The sequence below is a fragment of the Argentina silus genome, assembly GCF_951799395.1.
Source record: "Argentina silus genome assembly, chromosome: 1".
Classification (NCBI taxonomy): Eukaryota; Metazoa; Chordata; class Actinopteri; order Argentiniformes; family Argentinidae; genus Argentina; species Argentina silus.
In genome coordinates this window covers 23,914,072-23,936,216 of record NC_139655.1, presented here as the reverse complement: position 1 = coordinate 23,936,216, position 22,145 = coordinate 23,914,072, and the positions used below count along the sequence as shown (strand labels likewise).

The 22,145-nt window shown below is 41.1% G+C and overlaps 3 protein-coding genes across 4 annotated transcripts; 2 read left to right on the top strand and 1 right to left on the bottom strand.

Moving 5' to 3' along the window:
* Positions 1-486: 486 nt before the first annotated feature.
* LOC310811890 (carbonic anhydrase 1-like) lies at positions 487-7,039 on the bottom strand. The gene is made up of 7 exons (XM_083680230.1): positions 6,882-7,039; positions 6,382-6,579; positions 4,150-4,268; positions 3,585-3,677; positions 3,367-3,429; positions 3,114-3,269; positions 487-1,371 (listed from the first exon to the last, which is right to left on the bottom strand). Exons 1-7 carry the CDS (start codon positions 6,913-6,915, stop codon positions 1,252-1,254), a joined length of 783 nt encoding a protein of 260 aa, XP_083536356.1. The 5' UTR covers positions 6,916-7,039; the 3' UTR covers positions 487-1,251.
* Positions 7,040-7,253: 214 nt separating this feature from the next.
* Positions 7,254-13,865, top strand: rbis (ribosomal biogenesis factor). 2 transcript variants are annotated; one of them, XM_083666934.1, is made up of 4 exons: positions 7,254-7,419; positions 11,744-11,860; positions 13,004-13,120; positions 13,240-13,865. In XM_083666934.1, exons 2-4 carry the CDS (start codon positions 11,750-11,752, stop codon positions 13,306-13,308), a joined length of 297 nt encoding a protein of 98 aa, XP_083523060.1. In that variant the 5' UTR covers positions 7,254-7,419; positions 11,744-11,749; the 3' UTR covers positions 13,309-13,865. The 2 variants fall into 2 exon arrangements, with proteins under 2 accessions (XP_083523060.1, XP_083523059.1); XM_083666933.1 differs by lacking the exon at positions 7,254-7,419 and adding an exon at positions 9,466-9,551.
* Positions 9,561-11,473, top strand: LOC310802511 (uncharacterized protein). Its single transcript, XM_083666922.1, has 3 exons — positions 9,561-10,524; positions 10,620-10,758; positions 10,878-11,473. Exons 1-3 carry the CDS (start codon positions 10,242-10,244, stop codon positions 11,224-11,226), a joined length of 771 nt encoding a protein of 256 aa, XP_083523048.1. The 5' UTR covers positions 9,561-10,241; the 3' UTR covers positions 11,227-11,473.
* Positions 13,866-22,145: the final 8,280 nt, after the last annotated feature.

The window sequence follows — 22,145 nt, the reverse complement described above, 5'->3', positions numbered from 1 at the left end:
AAGCGTTGCAACACAATACATACAGTAAAGGGTTATATAAATGCATAAGGGGGTTATTACACAATCCATAATGTCTGAAAAAGGGTCATCCCCTCCCATTGTCATATCATCAAGACAATACAGCAAATACAGAGGAGGTTTCTGTTACAAAACATAATTCAGGAATCACTTAAAAAAACCAACACTACTGTCGTATAAGCTTTCAAACTAGGAAACACCATCCATTAATATGTGTTGCTAATACACCAAGAGGAACAAACAAATAAACCAAAGTATTGAAGATTTCCTGTAAAAACACATAAGAAATAAGCCATTGTCATGACAGAGCTGGTGTTAGTACCTAGCAGTAGTAGCTGTAACCTCATATTCACTTTGTGTGTGTTTATATGTACTGTATGTCACTGTACATGTCTATATCCTGTGTATGCACTGCTGTGGCCATGCTTACAGTGTGGAAAGCAATGAGCAGGTCAATGCCTGTAGACATGAGTGTGTGTGTGTGTGTGTGTGTGTGTGTGTGTGTGTGTGTGTGTGTGTGTGTGTGTGTGTGTGTGTGTGTGTGTGTGTGTGTGCCAGAGGGGGATTTTCTGGTTCAATCGGGTGTGATGGAAGCAACCACTGTGTTTCATTAAGCTGCTGTGATCCTCAGGCTGGCAGTCAGTCAGAGATTACAGACAGACTGGCAGGATGAGACTGTGTGTGTATGTGTGTGTGTATGTGTGTGTGTGTGTGTGTGTGTGTGTGTGTGTGTGTGTGTGTGTGTGTGTCTGTCTGTCTATCTCTCTCTGTGTCTTTCCCTACTCACAGATGGCAAAGCAGCCTCCTCCACCCCAGGCCTGCCACTGCCAGTCAAGACTGCTATCTCTGTTCATCTCAATCCATTACATTATTATAGCTATATTCCTATTATTTCTAGCCTCTTCACAAGCTTTGTTGTTTGTGTTTGTTTGTTGACACATGTCATATCTATATAGAACTAGAGAGCCCAGTATATGTCTATGTGTATATTTAAAAATAAATACGTTGGGGGCTTTACTGGCTAGTTAGCTTGGCACGGGAGACAGAACACAAAGAAGGTCAATGGCTCAAGTGGTTCTTCCCCCTCCCCAGCAAGGCATCCCTGTACTGTAGGAATGGCCGACAGGGATTTAAAAAAAAAAATGGATGAATGGGTACATGTGCTCTGTGGCTAGCTGCAAGGGGAGGCATCCTGGGTGTCTCACTAAGCAGGTGGGAGGGGGTTTGGGGGATTTATTGGAAAGATGCACGTACTGCGCGGCCCTTGAGGGGCTGAGGGGGACGGTAGTTGTCTACCATGCAGCAGGCGTCCTCGCCCTCACAGGAGAAGAGCAAGCTACGGAATTTGCACATCTGTCAGAAGGAGAAAAGAGAGAGATAGAGTTAGAGTCAGTCCTCCTGACCTGCTTTCCCTGCCACTCACTCAGTCACTCAGTCACTCAGTCACTCAGTCACTCACTCACTCACTCACTCACTCACTCACTCACTCACTCACTCACTCACTCACACACCAACATAGTCTCCAAATTAATATGTTCTGGGGGATCATTTCTAAAGGCCAAAGAATATGTTCTGTGAACGTATTATCTGGCTACACCAGCAATGACCACACGTGGTGCTGTAAGATACTCCAAAAACTAACAATACGTTGCGTGAGAGTTGCGTGAATTGCAAGATACGCTACTAAGAGTCATGTGAATTACGACTTGCGTGGTAGTTAGGCAGGATCAGGCATTAACTTTGAGTGGTTAAGGTTAGGGTAAGTTGTCTGGGGATGGCATTAGAAAACATTAGCATAAGCAACACAGAATGTATTCTTTGGTCTGTAGAAATGATCCCCCAGAACATATTAATTTGGGGACTGGGTTACAGACACACAATTTGTACATGAAGCTTACGTGAAGCAAAGTCTTGGCTATGTATGACTTTGTCTTCAATTCGTGATTCGTGGAACGAAGCTTATGTTTTTCTGCTGATGCTTACAGTAAATCACGGCTGTGGCGTTCAGTCAAGTGACCTATTTGAAGAATTTGTCATTAACTTTGTCTAATGAACGGGACTGAGGTCACGAGTTCAATGCTACAACAAGAGTGCATGCAATGCCACAGTCAATCATTGTGACACAAATGTATATATTTTTTTTTAATTTGAATAACATGAATAAGAGGACAGTGTTAGCCCTTAGTAGCCTAATATCCCTAATTATATCCTACTGTCGTTTCTGAGTAGCTAAAGCTGCTAATGTTACCATTAATGGTGTTTAATGTAGGCTACTGTACATTAATGATTTATTTGAAATTATCTGATGTCCCAGCCGTGTATGGCACCACCTCTAAAGGTTATGTACACACTACCCTGTTTACCCTTGAGAAGCTCCGTCTAAGGCATGAAATAAACATTTGGCTGGGCAGTGTTAATTTTCACATAGTCACAAGAGACTCAAGCCTCTAGGGCAAGACTGTTGGGAGAGGAGGTAGGCTTGGATGAATGACTCAATTAATCTGACTAGTTTGAGAAAATAATCTTCATATTCATGAATTAGATTTCAAATAATATGTAGGTTTGGGACACTGCTCTATATGTATTCTAAATAAGGCTGCTATGTCGGCATATTGAACAGCAAAAATCCACTTGACTATGTACTGTTTGTGTATTCATTTTCGTTTAGTACAAATGTAGGCAACTGTAAATGTGTGGGTTGTGGTGAGGAACATTTCATTAGCACTACAAATAAATACAGACCTCCCACACAATAACAGGAACATTGAGTCTATGACCTGGAATATTGGAATTTGTTCAGTATGTAGTGGTTACCTTATTGGTCACCGATACTGGTCACAATACTCTAAACTAGTTCACAATCCTTGTCTCCCCTCTCCTTCATGACCACTTATAGCAAGAAAAAAAAAGACTGCATAGGTTTCAGCCATGTAGCTTTCAACTATCAAGTCCTCTCAAATGCATAGTAATGAAGGAACAGAGATTAGTAGAGGAGGCTATTTCAGACTTTTGGGACAAAGCCAGCATGTTTTCAGAGAAGCCCAATTAAAATCCCTCAGTTACTGTATACATGAAGTCATGCAATCTTGAAATACCTGGGCAGAGCTGACACTGATTGGCTCCTTGCAGACGATCCAGGTGACACTTTCCAGCAGAGGGGGTGTGGTCAGGGACCCATCATATGTCCAGTAGTCTAGTGAGCCGGGGAGCAGGGTGGTGGGGTCAAAGTCTGCGAATGAGGTCTGCTGACCCTGTAGCAAACAAAGAAGTGAGTGACATAAGATTGGATGAAAAAATTATTGGTTTGATCATTGAATCCAAAATAACTGTTAGTCCAGATAGATTTACCTTGGCCTGGATTGCATCAAAAGCATCAAGAACCTTCTGAAGCTGGGCATTTTCAGCACCAACCTAAGAAAAACAAAAACAATTCATCACATATACAGTTAACACCCTTCTAACAACAAATTTTGCTTGAGGAAATCGTTATTTACACTGTATGTATCAGAACAGAATATTGCATTAGTTACTAGCATTAGTGCTAAGTTGTGTCCATTGATACAGACCTCAAGGAAGACTCCCACAACAGCGAGCCCATCAGGCTGGCTAGCAGCATCACCAAAGCTGGGGTACTTGGTGTTCCAGTGCACCAGATGGAGCTAGAATGAATAGATGTCGTAAATAATCAGATTATGAAATAATTCTTCTTTTTCACTCAACCCTGGAGAGTCTTTTCTCACCTCTATTCTTGGGGCTTTGGACCTATTGTACAGAGGGGTTTAGACCAATTTGGGAGTTACACGCCTGGGGGCTTTTATTCAATGACAGATGATGAATTGAAAAGCAGCTGTGGGCTTCCATTTCAGCCAAGTCAATTCAGGAAATTAATTGAAATTCAATTCACAAAGTGCAAGAGGGACATTTTTCCATTTCATTAAAAATCTAACTGTTATGCTAGCAATAAGAGCCAACAAAGGAAAATCTAATTGAAAAGATAAATACATGTGTCTAAAAAAATAATGTGTATTTCAAACTCTAGAGTTGAAATGCTCTTTCTTTTTCTTTCTTTTCTTTCCTTTTTCTTCCTTAATACTGAAGTCATATAAAGGAGTGTATGTAGAGTGTCAGTACCTCAGAGGCGTACTTGGTTCCGGAAACGGTGTGCTCAGAGCCCCTGTCGTCACTAGCACCCCAGTGGAAGTGGAACTGCTTCAGCCTGTATGTTCCTGAGATGGGGCCTCCTGTCAGAGCTGCAGCCAAACACAGGAAACACACAGATTAACACATAGGCCTACAGTAAACTATACTGTACATGTAACTAGGATCATAGTACAATGGGTCATCAATGGGTCATCATATATTAGGAGGCCCATCAGACTGGCAAACATTATATAGTTGGAGCATGTGAGGCAAAACAAATGTCTGCGATAAGCAAACAAAATACAATAGACCTAGATTTTACAGCACTAGTCCAAGTCCACTTTTGCACAATGCATGAGGAGACTTGCAGGTTTGTAAAAGAGAAGGACACACAACGTGTGTATTGGGACGTGCTGTGTTGAGCAAAATCATTATGTATTCCTACGTATTTTCAAATGCAATTTGCCTACATTTTGCTGGGTGGAAATCTTTACATTTTCAGTACATTATAATCATGTGTCAGAATTCTATACTGAGTACTGGGCACGGACAGATGAATTGTCTGAAAAGATGAGAGAGTTACAGACATAATGCTGAGCAAGATGTGTGTCACTACTCCACACATCCCACACTAACACACACAGACAGACAGACTTCCTATTTGATGGAAGCAGACTCTGTTCACCTTACGTAATCCAAAAGCAAACCGAAGGTCAGCCAAACATAATGTCCAGGTATTGTTAAAAATCACTGATGCTTCCATTGACATTAAATTGTTTATATTTAGCAGACACTTTTATCCAAAGCAACGTACATTTGTCTAAAGTAAGTGAATCATCTATGCATCAGTCATCATAAGCAAAAATGTATGCTAGTAAATGTAGTTGCAGCAGCTAGCCTAGTCCTTAATCAGTCTATTTCAATCCCATGTTGATGGCAGACAGACTACAGTAGGTGTTCTTTGAACAATGTATTTGTTTCAGTTGGCTCCACATGATAAGAAGGTGGAGAACGTATCTTGTAGAAGATGGTGTGTGAGTGTACAAGGGTCTATGTAGTATTACATTGTGAGTGATGTTAACCATCCACCCTGCTTACAGAATAACATGAGGTAATCATTTTCAGCACACACGCACACGCACACGCACACGCACACGCACACGCACACACACACACACACACACACACACACACACACACACACACACACACACAGGAGATGCATGTACAGTGAAACTTCTTTGTTCGTTGTAACGGAAAAGGAGCATACTGAGATTCCTTAATAGGATGAACATTTGCAGAACGATCCTTCAAATTATTCTTTCAGACTACTATGAAGTATTTGTAACGAAAATAGCCACTTTCCAATATTCACAAACCATCTATCATTATACAAGGTATATAAGGCACCGATGTCGCTCATTAAAACACGGTCAGTCGGATGCCCTGAGCTCTAATTCAATCATTAATAAATGTTGATTATGTAACCACTGATACTATACTGTGCCAATTCAATATCTAAAATCTTAATCCAATACAAATATTGCAGAAATACACCATTCAATCATTTCCAACGATTAGTGATTCTGTGTAACGAAATCAGGGATATAAAAATGTCTTTTGTTTCTCTCATTGCCCACACTCCTTGCCCACACACATAAGGCATTGTCACTTACTGTAGGCTAAGATCCATTGTTTAAGATTTATTGACTTAATTTCCACCATTCAAATTGAGGATGCATTTTGCTAACGAAAGTGTCTCACAATCTATTGTCTGAATAGATTAAAGGCAATCGAATTATAACGACAGTTAAGAGTAAAACATATGATTGTTGTATTTGTTCACTAAACACATTCCCGTGCACTGTTGTCACATGTAATGATTAACCAGACCCAGTTCCTTCTGGCATTGTCTGACTGGTCTGACTGACCTTCGGTTTTTGCGCTATTGACCTCGCTTGCAGTCAAAAGGTTTGGCGTGGGAAAGGTTGGGTAAGGGTTGCAATTGAATCTACATGCTGTGTGGGTTGTGAATGACGAAATATCATCCACCCTACACCCACAACGATGTCCGTAGTATTTTTTCTCTTGTATAAAATAGCCTACATAATATAGGTACACACAAAGGTTAGACAAACGTCTCCAGATTTAGGTTGCGTCACCACAGCAAGGTAGGGCATTTGAGATACCTGTCCCAATTCATGCATAGGGTTTGACACTAACTTGAGCTGTCGCTGTCGTCTACGAAGGTCACTTGGAAGGAATGTCCGTTGTTGAGAATGTCAATGGAAGTGGAAGGGTCGTAGTTCAGTGTGAGCGGCTTCAGGGCTGCATCGTATGCCGCTTCGCCAGGTACGATGTCAATGGGAGACTGTCGGGGTCCGTTGGCAATTGGAAAGTTATCAGCCCATTTCTCGGGTCCTAAAATGACAGTGGGGACATAGTGGTTGAACACATACAGAAATACATTTATTTTGCAGAAACATTAATATTATAGCTTTTCGAAGACATTCCGTAAATTAATGCGTATATAGCGGTATTATGATTAAGCTGTAACGCACCGTATTAGTCAATGTCAAAGAGGGATGTATGAAAATAATTGTAGGCTATGATTCATAAATGCATGACCGTTGTCTTTCCATTCATTCACATACAGTATGCGTGGTATTAACAGATATCTTCAATGTCATGATACAGTAAGAACAGAGTAGATGGCGTCTCACCATTGGTCGGTGCGTATCCCCATGCGTGAGACATTGTTACAATTTGAGTACTTCTGAGTATCTAGAACTGTAATCCCCTAAATTGCGTCGTTCCTGAATGCAAACAGTCAGTGTCCTCCACTTGACAACTGTGAAAGCTTATATAGGGTCCCTGTGGATGGCTCCCAAGTTAGTGGGTTTGGCCACATGATACACGCGCAATGCGAGTGAGTAGCGGGAGGAGTTAGAAGCACAATCGATCGATGAGCCCAGCCTCTCTCTCTCTCTCTCGGTCTTGTGTGTGTGTGTGTGTGTGTGTGTGTGTGTGTGTGTGTGTGTGTGTGTGTGTGTGTGTGTGTGTGTGTGTGTGTGTGTGGCACCACAACACAGTGCGTAGGTGCATTGCTGCAGCGCGCAACGCGCGCCTTCATCCAAATCCTTTGCCACTGGAATGCGCAAGACGAGCTGTGTGGATATTGCCGACCTGTACAATGTTCAATAGCTCTTTGACGTTAAGCCGCAAACAACGCCTTGACCACTGACCATTCCTGCGTCTCAGGTGTGGTTTCTAAGCATGTTTTATTTCATGCTTTATCATTTCACTGTTAGACTCGTGCTGCATTATGCACAGTAACTCAATATGTGTGATCAATGAGCAGACTAAACGTTTATAGGCTATTTGTTGTCAATTGTTAAGTGAGTGCGGAGTGAGTGTAGAAATCATCATCAATCTCTTTCATGAGAACTTCGTTGCCCGCCTTTGTAAGCTTATTGAGGCAATCATCAACTTCGCATGATTATGTGCGAGCCGAGCGATCTTGCGTTGATATATGGCGCTATCTGGTGGTCAAAGAAGAGAAAGGAAAACAGACACTTTTTTCTTTGCCTATGTCTAATGTTTCATCTTTTGGCCTGGAGCTTTTATTAGCCACACATATCACAAGGAAGCTGGTATGTTTGTTCTTTAGATTGCTAATGTCAAATTTCACCAGGCTACAGCCTATAGGCTATATGGGTAGGCTATGACTAACATTCTCTTTACTCATATTCTTAGTGATGCTTAGGTTTATCCTACTTACAATCAATTAGGCCTATAATAATAGGCTGCTACTACTATTACTACTACTACTTCTACTAATAATACTTATTATTATTATTGTTAAAGCTGCAAGCAGCGATTAACATGGTCTAAGCCTCGTGGCAAGGTCACAGGATCAAACTGCTGTCTGAGAATGGTCAAGGGAGAGCGTTGGAGATTTCTACCAGGTTTATAGTGATAGGGTAGACCGTCTTTGATTTTTCAGCTTGTATGTGATTGGTGTAAATGTGTAATTGCTCATCTGTAGATTAAAGTTTACTTAATGAGTAATGATATTGGACCCCATTAACTTGCACTAGCATTGTTAGTAAATGCTACAAAGAGGCTACTGCTGTTTTGTCAATAAACAAAACACTAGTGTAAAAAGTGATTGAATGGATTAAAAGGAGATTTGGCTAGTGGTAAATGAGATAGGATTGTTAAAATAATTAACTAAACCTTTAACTCCTAAAACATAAAAAGTGTCATAGTGATAAGTTAGACCGTCTTAGTTTATAAGCATTTATGTGATTCAAACCCCTTCACATTTAGCTCCCCTTGGGTGGATTGGCATACAATTTTGCACGTATTTTCCTGACAGAGGTTTACATAACTATTACTATAATGATAATATCAACTGCCTTTGATTTTGTAGGCATTTATGTGACTTATAGACTATGCCCACAAGCCCAACAGTATGGTATTATGACCCTGTTTAAGATACTGGATAAAACTGTACCCCAGGGCATGTATCACCAAATATCATGACCATATGAAGAGATAAAAAACATATGGCATTTATGGAGCCCGCTTTTGGTTGATTTGAATGTGCCTTTAGGGGTATGACTAAGAGCCTAATGGAACTATGTACCAAGTTTAATCTTGATTGGATTCATTGTCTTTTATTGTCATTGCATTCATGTGAAAGGCCACAGTCACTGGACAATTCATTGTTTATTAGCGGCTATGTTGTTGGTTCAAATGGTAAACAAAATGGATCCTGTGAGCACCTCAGTCCATTGACGTTTCATACTAAGTTTGGTGCATATAGGTCAATAACTGTAAAATCCTTAGTGTTTTAGGTGTTTTTCATCAAAAAGGCGGAAAATCCATCATGGACGTTGATGGTCCTAGAGGCTGTTTTGTTCATCATGATGAGAGGGACTGAAGCACCACATTTGGTGACTCTAGATCATAGAGTGTGTGAGATATGGTATATTTTCTAATCCATAGGGATAATCCTGATTCCCTACACACCGCACAGGGTGAATCTGCCCAGGGAACTATATAGCGCACTGAGTAGAAACACATTTTCGTTCGTAATGCCCTGGAGCATCAACCCTAACCCTAACACCATGTCTGTGTTTACAATCATCGGCTTCATAATACATATATTTAATTTCACCTCTCGATTTCTGCATTCAGTCAACGTCTACATTCTTATCATCGCAAGTGACAGAAAAAAGATCAGCAGGAAGCCACTTTAGACTATTGACGCGCACCCACTGTCACCTGATTTTGGTTGGTATTGGTCGTCGCACACAAAGTACGTCAGTACATTGTCTACAGTTGTTGTCTGCACATGTGTCGAAAGTCGAATATCTACTTATCAGGTTTGTGTATCGTTTTTATGAGCTTGTGTTATGAATAATATTTAAGCAATATGAATGAATACGAAGTTTTCTTGTAATGTTATTTATTTGTTTTATCGTTAGCTAGCTACATCGATAGGATATAATTAGCCAGCAAACAACAGCATGTTCACAAGGGTCAGTTTCGCAAAGTGTTGCGCAAATTAGCCATTTTACCCAGACCCACGTCCTCATCAAATCTGAGAAAATTCGTAAGAGTACTTCTAAACTGAAATTATTACCACGGAATAAAGTTAGGTACATTTAAAAATCGGTTCACAAAGCAACTCAAGTAAACATTTATTATTGAGAGAAATGATCAGCCAAATGGACGGTTGCTGCTTGATATAGCTAGGCTACTTGTCTTTTACCATTGTAACCAACTACAACCAGGGAATTTTCTAGCTAGGCATTTGTCAAAGGTTTGATTACACTTATAAACCAAAGTAGTTGTTGGGGGGGGGGACATGCCTTTGTCAATCTATGGAGAATTGGAGAAGCCAGGGCGGAGAAAACAATCAACCCAAATACTTGTTTAGTCCTAGCTGTGGCAGATAATAATCCATGTAGGCCCCATTGATCAGTGACCATGATTGTCAAAGCTACTCTAATGATGTATTCTTATAACTGATACGCTACCTAGATATTGGTCAGTAAGGAGGACTAATAATAATGGATGCCCGCAGGCAAAAGCGTAAGCCTAACTGGACTCAGAAAGAATGTTTACTGTTAGCTCAGTTGGTAGAGGAGAGAAAGGCCATTATACGTGGGAAATCAGGAAACGGCATCACCTCTAAGTCCAAGAGGCAAGCCTGGGAGGAGGTCGCCCTGAATATCAACACTGTGTTTCCACTGGTATACCGCACCAACGAGGAATGTGAAAAACGTTGGTACAACATTCTGGCAAAGGCAAAGGAACAGATTGAAGCGTGCACACCCAGAAACCCTGTCACAGGTAATATATCTAAGATATAATGATCCATACTTTGCAATATGTTCGTACAGAAATCATTATTTTGTTAGACGTAATGGTTTATGTTATATTTGCAGGGGGAAGTCCAGTTCCCAATCTACTGTGTCCTGTGGGAAAGACGGTGTGGCGTGTGCTGCGACAATCAGACACAAGCATCACTGGACTGCAGGACAGTGCTGACCCCGCAATGGTCCAGTTAGTGGATATAAAACCAGAGTAAGTTGGTTGCTGTATCATCATTTCTTAGTAATTGGTGTTCTCATAAAATGCAAGCCTCAAAATAGAAAGGGCAAACAAAGGACTGACATTCTGGAAATAAAATGGTGTCGTTTCAGGGTGGACCAGACCAGCGATACAGGGGAAGTGTCAGTGTCGAGCCCATCGTCCTCTGGGGTCCAAGCCTCAACACCGGAGCCTGCAACGGCCAAACACGCTGCTTCTGCTACTGTGTATTCTGCTGCTGCTCCTACTGCTGTTTACTGTGATGCTCCAGTCACTCCTACTGCACTGTACTGTACGGTTCCTGTTACCTCCACTGCTCCCACACCTGCACTGCTGGAGGAGAAACTGCTTCTTGAGATGGCTGTGCTGCGGAGACAAGAGAATGTTCTCCGGCTACAAGAGGAGTATTACTCCCTGAAAATACAACTGCTTAAGAAAAAGCATGCAACCGAAGATGAATAAATGTCTCTAATCTTGCAAAGTGTTCTGTTGTCTTTTGTGTTTTTTGTTGTCTCCCCCTTTCAATAGTAGGCTTCTTGCAATTTGATATACAGTACTCTCTGTAAACCCCCCCCCCCCCAAAAAAAAAATAAAATAAAGTAAATCAAGGTAGTCTAAAGGTTATTTGGTAGCATATCCCTTGCATACAATGACCGTGTCAGTCCTGCGACTTTGCAGTGTGTTTTTGGGCCATGTCCCCCCAAATCATGATGCATCACCCAATGAGTCTAGAGACCTTTTTTCTAAGAGAGCAGCGAAGATGTTTATTGTAAATTAATTTTATTGCAGGAATGATTAATAATTAATCAGAAAGTTACAGAGACTACACTAAAAGATAAAAAAGTCCTCCTGGTCGCCCCTATTCTGCGAATTTTCTTAGAATTGTGCTACCAAGGACCAATTTCCAGAACTTATTAACCATTGTAACCATTTTGGCTACAAATGTATAGTAACATGTTCTCTTCTTTGACATTCGCAGGTCATCATGGGGAAGAATGTAGGAAAAGGTAAAAAGCAGAAGAATGTCTTTAAAGTGGCCAACAAACAGACAAAAAACAAGAATAAAGCTAAACCTGTCACCACAACCCTCAAACATGTAAGTTGCCAAATAGACCCTATTAAAGGGATGGTTCAGTGTAAGGTGAAATATCATCTTACCCTGAGTTGTCCTCATAGGCCAGTAGTGAAAGCATCTCTGGTTCTCCGTTATCTACTTTGCTACAGCAGAGTACACAACAGTTAGCAGTCTCTAATCGACAGGATTCCAACAGACTCCCAAGTTAGCATCATTTAAATTACATGCCAAAATCTTCTCAGAGAAAGTTCAAACAAAATGCGTGTTACCCTTGAAAGAGATTGTTTTTTTTATATGCATTGTATTGAAAATCAAACAATTCAGAACTGGAACTATTTCCTCTTAGTAGACTCACACATAGCCTCTTTGTTCAAGCACTTCTCTCGCGGGAAGATGTCACTCAACCGCAAATTGATTACTAGGTGTGAAGAATGGAAGGAAGTATATGCCCAGGAATCCAGGAACTATATGTGACAATTAATCATTGCATATTTTTGCAAAACTGTTGTTTGTGATTGCAATAAAAGTATGGAGAGGAGGAGCATGGCATGTAATTTAGAACTTAGGAATCATGTCTATTGGAGACAGCGCTGCTAACATCCTGCTCAAGCGAAGTAGATAACGGAGAACCAAAAGATGATTTCACTACTGGCCTATGAGGACAACTCAGGGTAAAATGATATTTCACCTAAACATGAAATTAGACTGAACCATCCCTTTAAGAAATTACAACCAAAATTAAGAAAGCTTACTGAATTGTGTTATTTTATAATTATATATGATTATGCTTCTAGGTCTCACTTTAAAATAAGTTCCTGTATCCCTGTCAAATAACTTCATATAATATGCAAATACCAAGTTACTAGGCTATATACAACGTAAAGCTAATTTCTCCACTTTGGTAGATGTATTTGTCCCTTCAGTTCAAAGTATATGGTTGACTTTTTACCGCCTTTATTTTCTCAGTAATTGTTTTCAAAGGATAAGTTCATGGAATTCTGTTATAGGGTAACATGTAAGAGGAACCTTCAACTCTGATGTTTATTTCAGTTCATCTCACGTTTTGTTGTCTTTGGTGTACTATATGTAAAACTTAGTTTGGGGAAAGTCAGGGTTAGGAGTGATGGAGAGATTTGACACAACAAAATGTTTTTGTACACACAGATCAATGCAGTGAAAAAGGAGAAGGTGGAGAAGTTGAATCAGATATTCACAGAGGTCCAGAGGGATGTCACAAGCGTATCGAAATGCACAGCCAAGGAGCCCAAAAAGCAAACACAGGTAAGAAGATAAATAGATAATTTCACAGAGAGATGGAGAGAAATGCTGCCAAGTATATCACCCCTCTCTAACATGGCTGTCTGCTCCTTTTCCTCCTTTTTCTTGAATCTTTCTGTCAGGTTGTCAGAGAAGCACCGCGAGAATCTGTGAACGTAGACAACACAGCACAACTGTTCTCTCAACTCTAACAGACCGGATGGTGATATCAAATAAAAGCCAAGGGCCAAATGGATCAAACCACTGTCTCTTCACATATTCATCCCTACCTTGTCAAAAGGACAATCTCAATTTGACTCATTAAGCGTTGTACATGATCAAGAAATGCGAAGAATGCAGAAGAAGATATGCATTTTAACATGCAAATAGCTCTCGATGTCCATGACCTGTCTGTTGAGCTCAGTTACTAAGGTTAATAGAGAGCAGCATTACTTTTTCAAAAAATGATTTGAAGCTATACATCATTTGTTTACAAAATCTCCTATATCAATGAAATCATAAACAATACAGTGATTTATTTGGTTATGAACACTCTCATAAAGGAATTTATAAGTCATATTTATCATAATCAAGGAGTATATTTTATCAATGATATCTGCCTTAATTGCATACTTGATGTTTTGTGATATTGAATTAAGTATAAATAAAATTATTATGGAAGTTTGTGATGTTTTAATTTGTATGCAATTTCTTTATGAAGTGTGTATGTTTTTGTTAATCAGTTTAATATAATGTCTATCCAAAATTATGTATCTTGGTGTTTGTATAATTGCTGCTCTATTCCTGTCTCAAGGAAGATGTCGGTGTATGGCTATGGACTGTCAGCCTATTTATCCTCAGAAAGGGAGAACTTAGGGTGAACTTTGGATTCCTTATCTCATCTTGCTGGCAGTGGATGGTTGTCAGTATGCTGGGCACATCCAGCACTAGCACGTTGACATCAGATGTCAAGGGTGTACCGATGCCCTACTGATTGCTTGTCTCTGTGGCAACAACATTGTGTGTGCATGTTTGGTGGGATGGTCTGAGGTTATTTCAAAATATGAGTGTTACTGGGAAATAGGCATACAGAAAAACAAAACCCTTCTGACATGGATTTAAAAGAAATGGAATCAGTAAAAAGGGTTAGAACATCATGAAAACAGTGTTTTACATTATGGAGCATGTGTTGGTTCTTGTTTTAAGACATCTGGTGTAAGCAATATGGTGGAAACTCTCCAACCATGCTTGCAACCAATCAATGATTTGACATGCTTCTGGTTGAAGGGTAGAGAATAGAAACACACCCTGGTTTAAGTGATCAGCCCGCGATCATGCCCCCTGTCAAAATTTAAAGCAATAGCCCTTTATTGTTATTAGCTTTTCCATGAGTGTGTATATATATATATATATATATATATATATATATATATATATATATATATGCAGGATACAAACATAAGGATTCGAGATTGCGAATATGTTGTGGCATTTGCCTAACAGGGTCTAGACAGCACTTGTATACAGTAGCTGCTTGAGTGTGCACACATCCGATCAAGAAATGTTCACTTTGATGGAATTAAAGATTTACAACTTTAAGAATGAAAATATCAATAGCGACAATAAATAGCAAAGCATTTTGCCCAGTAGGCTATTGGCAAGGATGTGGAAATATTTAATAGCATTGGCCTATTGATGCAATCTAGAAATAAAGAATGTTTGCTATTGATTTTCTGGGCAAAATAATTTAGCACTGTACTCCACTCAGCATGTTCCTTAAAGGGATGTTCCACCCCAAAACAAATTAATCCAGGTTTTGCCCTCACAACCCCCGAATCCAATTTATATTATGACAGAAGACTTTATATGCATTTTTTGTGTGTGGAAAAGTCACTTTGTGACGCCTTTGTTGTCAACATGCTAAAGTGTATTACAGTGTAGTAAAGTGACTTTTCAGAAAAAAATTATGCAGACAATGTTCAGAGATGGATTCTGCCATAATATTAGTTGGATTGGAGTGTCTGCAAGGTGTTTTGGACTACTCAGTATCTATGGAAGCAACATATGTAACTAAAAACTGTCTGGGCTATCAACTACAACCAAGGTCAGGGCCAAACCCGGAAAAAATAGTTTTGGGGTGGAGCATCTCTTTAAACCTCCCTTTAAGTCCTAAAAGTCCTCTGTTCTAACCTCCATTCTTTCTCTCACCTCCATTTGAAGAAAACAGTGATTTGAGATACAAAACTATGTTCTGTATTGACCAAGGAATGTCAGTCATTAGAAATGCAAATTCTGTGGAATGAAGTTATGATTCATCATTAAAAGCAAACAACAATTAATTGATGTTCGGAATTTAGATTGATTAAAAAACAGTGATTACATTTCATCTTAAAGTAACCAGAGACTTCTAGACACGTCTGATTTAATTAGATTATTAATGTGAATGCTAATATGACTGAGAAATTGAATGTAACCAAAACTGTCATGTTTGATAACCCTAATGAGGTGCAATGTATCTATATGTCCACAAGATGGAGCTCTGAGAGGACTTAAAGCTTTTGGTGGACATGGTATTAATTATAGTATATGCAACTGTGTGCATGTGAGTGTATGGCCGTGCGTGTAATCTGTGCACATTTTAGGCTGTCACACCAATAAAAAAAGGTGTGTGTGAGACATGAGACACACTGAATGTCAATAAGGAGCTGAAGGCACATTTGCAGTGCGTCACTTCCACTGCACAGCTGGGTTTTTCACTTTGACAGGCTAACACCAAGAGGTTACAGCACCTGCCCTCCCCAGCTTTGAAAGAAATGAGGAGCTCAGTGTGTGTGTGTGTGTGTGTGTGTGTGTGTGTGTGTGTGTGTGTGTGTGTGTGTGTGTGTGTGTTTCTGTGTGTGTGTGCGGCTGTGTGCCTGAGTGTGCATGTTGCATGTTGATTTGTTCTGCTTTTCAGTCTATTTCTAGTCGCCGGCTGAGAGACTTTTCAATCTCAGACCAAAGGCCATTTTCTTCTGAACATGGGTGTCATAATTACTTCTGGGTACCTCTTAGTCCCTTTCCATGGTCTCAACTCATTCTGCAATTTTTTACTTTAGAATTAATTATATATTGCCATTTATTCTTGAAGAATATAACTTATACATGTCTCATGACCTTAATTCAACTGTCTTACCCATTAAGAAACCAAAATATGAACTTGTTTTACTCTGTTGTTTGTAAACAATGCAATTGTAAACTAGACAAGAGATAGCCCCATCTATCACCCATCCAAATAAAGGGGCGCAGCAAGCAGACTATATCATCCAGCAAACCACTCTTCACAAGCTCAGCACAAGAGGGGCAACAAGATGAAAGGTCTCCCTCATCTCCTTTAGACAACCTGGTTACATTTGTAATGTTAACTTCTCTTTCCGTTGACTCGGTTTGACACCTCACTATGGGACCCTGCAAAATGCCCCAATTGCCTGGTCCGAACTGGAAACCTGTATGGATACATGGATGTAGCATAGTCTCTAAACCAGCATGTGTCACAGAGAGCACAGTCACATCCAGGCTGTGAAACCTTTGAAAGGTATGTGGAGAAGCCCAGCTGGCAGCAGCACATACTATATCTCAGCAACAGAGACACCCTTGAACAAGGCCCAGGATATTGCCAATCCACGGGTGGAGTGAACCCAGATCCCTGCAGGGGGCTGCAATCTCAGAGAATTGTAAGCCTCAACAATGGCCCCCACAATCCAATGGGAGAGGCAATGTGTAGAAGATTGTGATCGAGAAGAATAACAGACATTGCACGTTTTCCTGTTGCCACAACGTAGCATCGCCAAACCTCTGTGTGTGTAGTCGCCATTCCCCTGGAAGGGATCCTCCCTACGATAGTAAGTCCACTCCTGTGTTCAGTTTTATTGCCACATGAGTGGCCCTGAGGGACAACAAATGTTTGCTGCTCCACATCAACAATTTCCATGCCACAGACAGGGGTTGGAGAGAGTGCGTTCCTCCTTGGCGATTGATATTTCGTCCATTCTGACCAGGACATGATGTCCCTGAGAAAGTGCTTGAGGGCTAGAAACACAGTGTACAGCTCAAGTTCGTTTCTGTGGGCTGTTCGAAAAAGATCAGACCAAATGCCGTTCACAGAGCCCCCCCCATGCCTGAATAGAGGCATCTGTCCTCACAACCCGCTCAAGGACTTTCCCCATGAGTGAATCCTGTAGTCGGGGGAACAGGTCTCTCCACTACGCCAGTGCTGCCAGACATGTGGAGATGAGCACTCGTCATTGCTGGTGGTGAAACGGATCCAGAAGGAGTGATGACACCCATAGTTGGAAGTCTTGCATGTGGAGGAGGCCAAGCTGAACAACCACAATAGATTAAGCCATTAAACCCTAGATCCGCAGACACGTGGTCGAAAGCCTCACGTAGCTGGACAAAACACCCACTCTAAACGAAACCATGATCAGACCTAAAAAGCCACGTTTGGCTGGGAATGAGTGAGCTTTGGCACAATTCATCTGGAAGCCTAGGTCGAGCAGATGTGACAACAGTACTGCTGTGTGATCCTACACCTCGGAGTCTGCGCATACGAGCCAGTGGTCGATATGCATGAGAATTTGAATGCCTCTCCCCAAAAGTAGGGCTATGGCGGCTTCGACACGTTTGTGAATGTCCTTGGGGCCAGGGACAGACCGAATGGCAGAGTAGGGTATTTGTAAGACACTCCCAAGTGGGCGAATCTCAGAAACCTCTGCAACTTTGAGGTGAACCAATCATTTGGGTGAATGGCTTCCAACAGGACTTCCAACAGGACTTGACATGCGTAAGCATGCAAAACTGAAAGGTTTGCACGTGGCTGTTGAGGTGCTGCAGGTCCAATACGGGGCACCCCCCTTTCTTTTGGAATCACAAAGTTGTCGAAACACATCAGGGGTTCCACAGGTCCAATACGGATCACCCCCCACACAGATCACACCCTTGGCCAGCAGACAGAGGATTTGGGTTGCGTCCTCCTTATGCACATTAATGCACCAGCCCAGCAGGAGGTGTACCTGTATGTAGAGACAACTTAACGCCCCAGGAGAATCATAGGATACTCAGTAGAACAGTTAAGTTAAGTTGTAGCTAGCTACTGTAAAAGAATACACCTTCAGTACACTTCAGATAGTCAGTGAGTTAAGAGTGGAAAGGATGAAGTGGCACGCTTGCTGCGTCCCTTTATTGGGATGGGTGATAGATGGGGCTCTCTTGCAAGCGTCACCAGGCGTTATTGAATAGGGGTCTTCAGCAAAGGTACACAAGAGTGCATGACCCATAGTGTGGGGTCGAACCGAGTCGACTGAAAGAGAACCTTCCATTCCATCATCAAGGTATTGTTGCACAGGACCAGTGCAAGCATAGATTAATGAGTCATTTTAAAGTCCAGCCAAAAAAACCTCAACTCTCCACAACACAGAAACTAGATCAGAACCAAAAACCAAATCAAACCAACCAATACTGTGTGGCTTTGTTTTCCCTCTGCAGAAACCCAACAGAGCAGCATGATACAGCAAGCTGTTTGGCTCATAGGAAAGGAAATAGCTTTTTACACTTGAGAGGACATAGAAAACCCAGCTTTGCTTTTTTAAATAGAATTACAGTGACCTGGCTTATGCAGGTGGAATCCCATCCACCGATTGTTTGGTGTGTGAGAGACAGAGGAAGGAGATAGGGCTGGAATATGACTCACTCAAAACACACACACACACACACACACAGCCTGGTCTTGACATGCTTCATGATTCACCTACCTGCTTGTTACCCTTTGAAACAGGTGCAGTGGACTGCCTCGATCTCCCAGTAGGTCTGCCCAGCTCTGTCTTGCAATGTAGTTTGGCATTTCTGTGGATGACGCCTCTGCTCTCTCAATATCAAACCTCACAGCAAACTCTCTAGAGGATCTAGGGATGTTTGCGAGTATGAATACAGTACCTTACAGTGTGTGTGTGTGTGTGTGCGTGCGTGCGTGTGTGTGTGTGTGTGTGTGTGTGAGAGTGTGTAGCTTTTTTGTATGAATGTCAGTTTTACATGCATACCTGTACACCCTTTGTATATAAATCACTTAGAATTCCATCCATTCCATTCCATCCGAGAGGTGGTGTCTGAGCCTTCTGTGAAAACTCTCTGGGTCAATTGCAACCAAAATTCGGAATGGGATGACCACAAACTGGTCTCTTGTTAAATCAGATGGTGTGAAAGAGCTAATCCTAATTGCAACCAAGATTCTACCTGTGACTATGTAGGCCTTATTAGGATGGCAGTTACAATACAAATGTTTGGCAAGTATTATGTTATGCTATGTATTGTCAATAGTAAAGCATAACTTGCATATTAATAATCTGACTCCAAGTAATTTAATTAACACTATGTGCAAAGAATTATTTGAGTTTGTGCTGAATTAGTGCAAGAATGGTCAAATAGAATTAATCAAATGAGGTTTTAATAATACTGTAAACTTATACAATTATTACAAGGCAAATGCTTCATAGCAAAATATTACATTCTACCCTCATGGTAAATGATAGATAGAAAGAGAGGTAGAGAGAGAGAGAGTAAGAGAGACAAGGACAGTGCACATGATCTGTCTACTGTACTCACAAACAACAACCTTGAGCTGTGACCAGGACACCAAGAGGAAAGGAAAAGAGAATGAATATGTGCTCTACTTCTGTTTTCTAGACAACAGTATTTACATTAGGAGCTGTTTGTAAGGGGACCAATGAGACTTCATCCTATCAATTCTATATTGATGACACCACAGCTTTGACACCTTCCAGAGGGCTTGTAACACATCACAAAGAGATAACAGTCATTTGGCCCATCGGGGGAAGGGATCTCAAGGAAGGGGGGCAGAATTTATGTTTTCCCCCTTCAACTAGAACATCAATTAGTATAAACCTGGGGCTCATCTTCTTGTTAGGTAATCCAATTTCTACCAAACATTTGCAAGCACCCTCCAGAGGAAGCCTCCAGAGGCCCTCTCCAGAGGATGCTCTCACAGGCCTAAATTTAATCCTGCTTTTCGACCAGACTAAGATGCTTTTCATCATAGTTGGAGAAAATCCTCTGTCCATTTTCACAACAATTTCATAGTGATTTCCATTTTCCATTTTTATTTTTTCAGTCATTGAAAATAAGAACAATATTTCAGATGTTTGCTCTGTAATTTCAATTCACTTAATATTAACAACATTGAAAATGAACATGAACATGAACATGAAAAATGTTCTCCGTTGGCCATGCCTAGGCTTACTTCATTGTGTTGAATTGGCCTCATTTATGGCCTTGCAGGGAAATAGCCTACGTTATATCATGTAGCTGTGAATTTGTGAATTAAATCTGATATACAATTTGACAAAACCACGTTGCCTCTAAATACTGCACACACAGCAGCAGTGGGGCAGTGGAGCAGTGGAGTGATAGGAGAAGCGATATTATATAGCTTTTCACCTATTGATGGTTTGCCTTTATTAATTCACTTGACATTATGTGCATTCCTACCCGCAAACATTTTACAATAATGTGTTGCTATTTGATCAACCTTCTGTTTGAGGTTGACCAACTATGGGTTTAGGCTTTTATTAATTCATTCATCTTATTGTTTGTAAGATTACAACATGGATTATTTTAATATTGGAGATATGAACTTCATTCAACTTTAGCCCGGTGACCTCTTTGTGATTTCTGATGGGGAATTGGTCATTCAGATGGGCGGGGGTAGAGAGCCTCAGACACGCTGTTTCCTGCCATCTGCTATCAAAGCGAACTTACACGCGCTATCTAGACTAGTTGTTCCCTGACAAAAGTTGGGCGGCTTTTTGGTTGTGAATTACATTTTGCACGCAGCTGATGGGAATCACCTGTTGTTCTACCCACGATCACCTGCCTCCCTAGATTAACTAATCAGATGTAAGCGCTCAGCTAATTGGCAAGTCAGATCATTTGGTTGCAATTGGCCCTCTCAGACAAGGCTTGCCCCTGCAGTCCTTAGAAGCACCCTTTTAGTAATTCATCTGTGGGCTGCCCGCCCTCACTGGACCATGCAGACAAAGAGGGCACTTTTCTCAACCCCAGGCAAAAGGAGAGGAGATGATGTGAGCTGAGCCCACTTAGCCCAGGGGAGGTGAGGTGGGCAGAGAAGAGTGCTGGGGAGGGAAATGGAATTGAAGAGTGGGGGGCCATACATAGAGAATGTTAGAGGAGAAGGGGAAGAAGAAAAGTGCACAGAGGTGAGGAACAAGAAGAAAGAAGGGATGGGAGGTGCTGAGGGGAGACGAGAGGGGGAGAAAGAAAATGAGGCAGTAGAGGAGAGGAGAGTTGAGAAGAGAATATTTTAGTAAAGGGAGAAGGAGGGGAGTAGAGCAGAGAAAAAAAGATACACCAAATAAAACAAGTGAAACTGGACCTGTATTGTCAACAGTTGAATTGATATACCATAATATAACATTTAAGTGATTAAATGTTAAGCCTATTATAAAAGTTTCTTTGGTGTTTTGTAATAATATCTTAGTTTCGACCAGTGCTCTGGCCAAAAAAAATGGTCTTTCAAGTCCAGGAATCAACATTATGGATTTCGGCCTCAGAGTTCATGGACTGTACTTAGCATTCTGAACACTGTCTTTCCAGCTCTGCAAAGAGAGGGGATCCTCAAACAGGTGGGAACACCCATGGACATTAAACCAAGGCTGTTATCGACTCTCTCCTGTGCCGAAATCTGTCTGGGCTAGATAGCCTACTGTAGACTCAGAACTGATGAACAAGTAAATCAGTGTGACAGCTCCAGTATCTTGCAAGGCACTGTGGGAGTGTATCATGCATGCACGCACGCACGCACACACACCACACACACACACACACACACACACACACACACACACACACACACACACACACACACACACACACACACACACACACACACACACACACACACACACACACACACACTGAACACTCACAGTGATTTTGCTCTCAGGTTTCTCATTTCTGGATGTGCAACAGGTGAAACCTT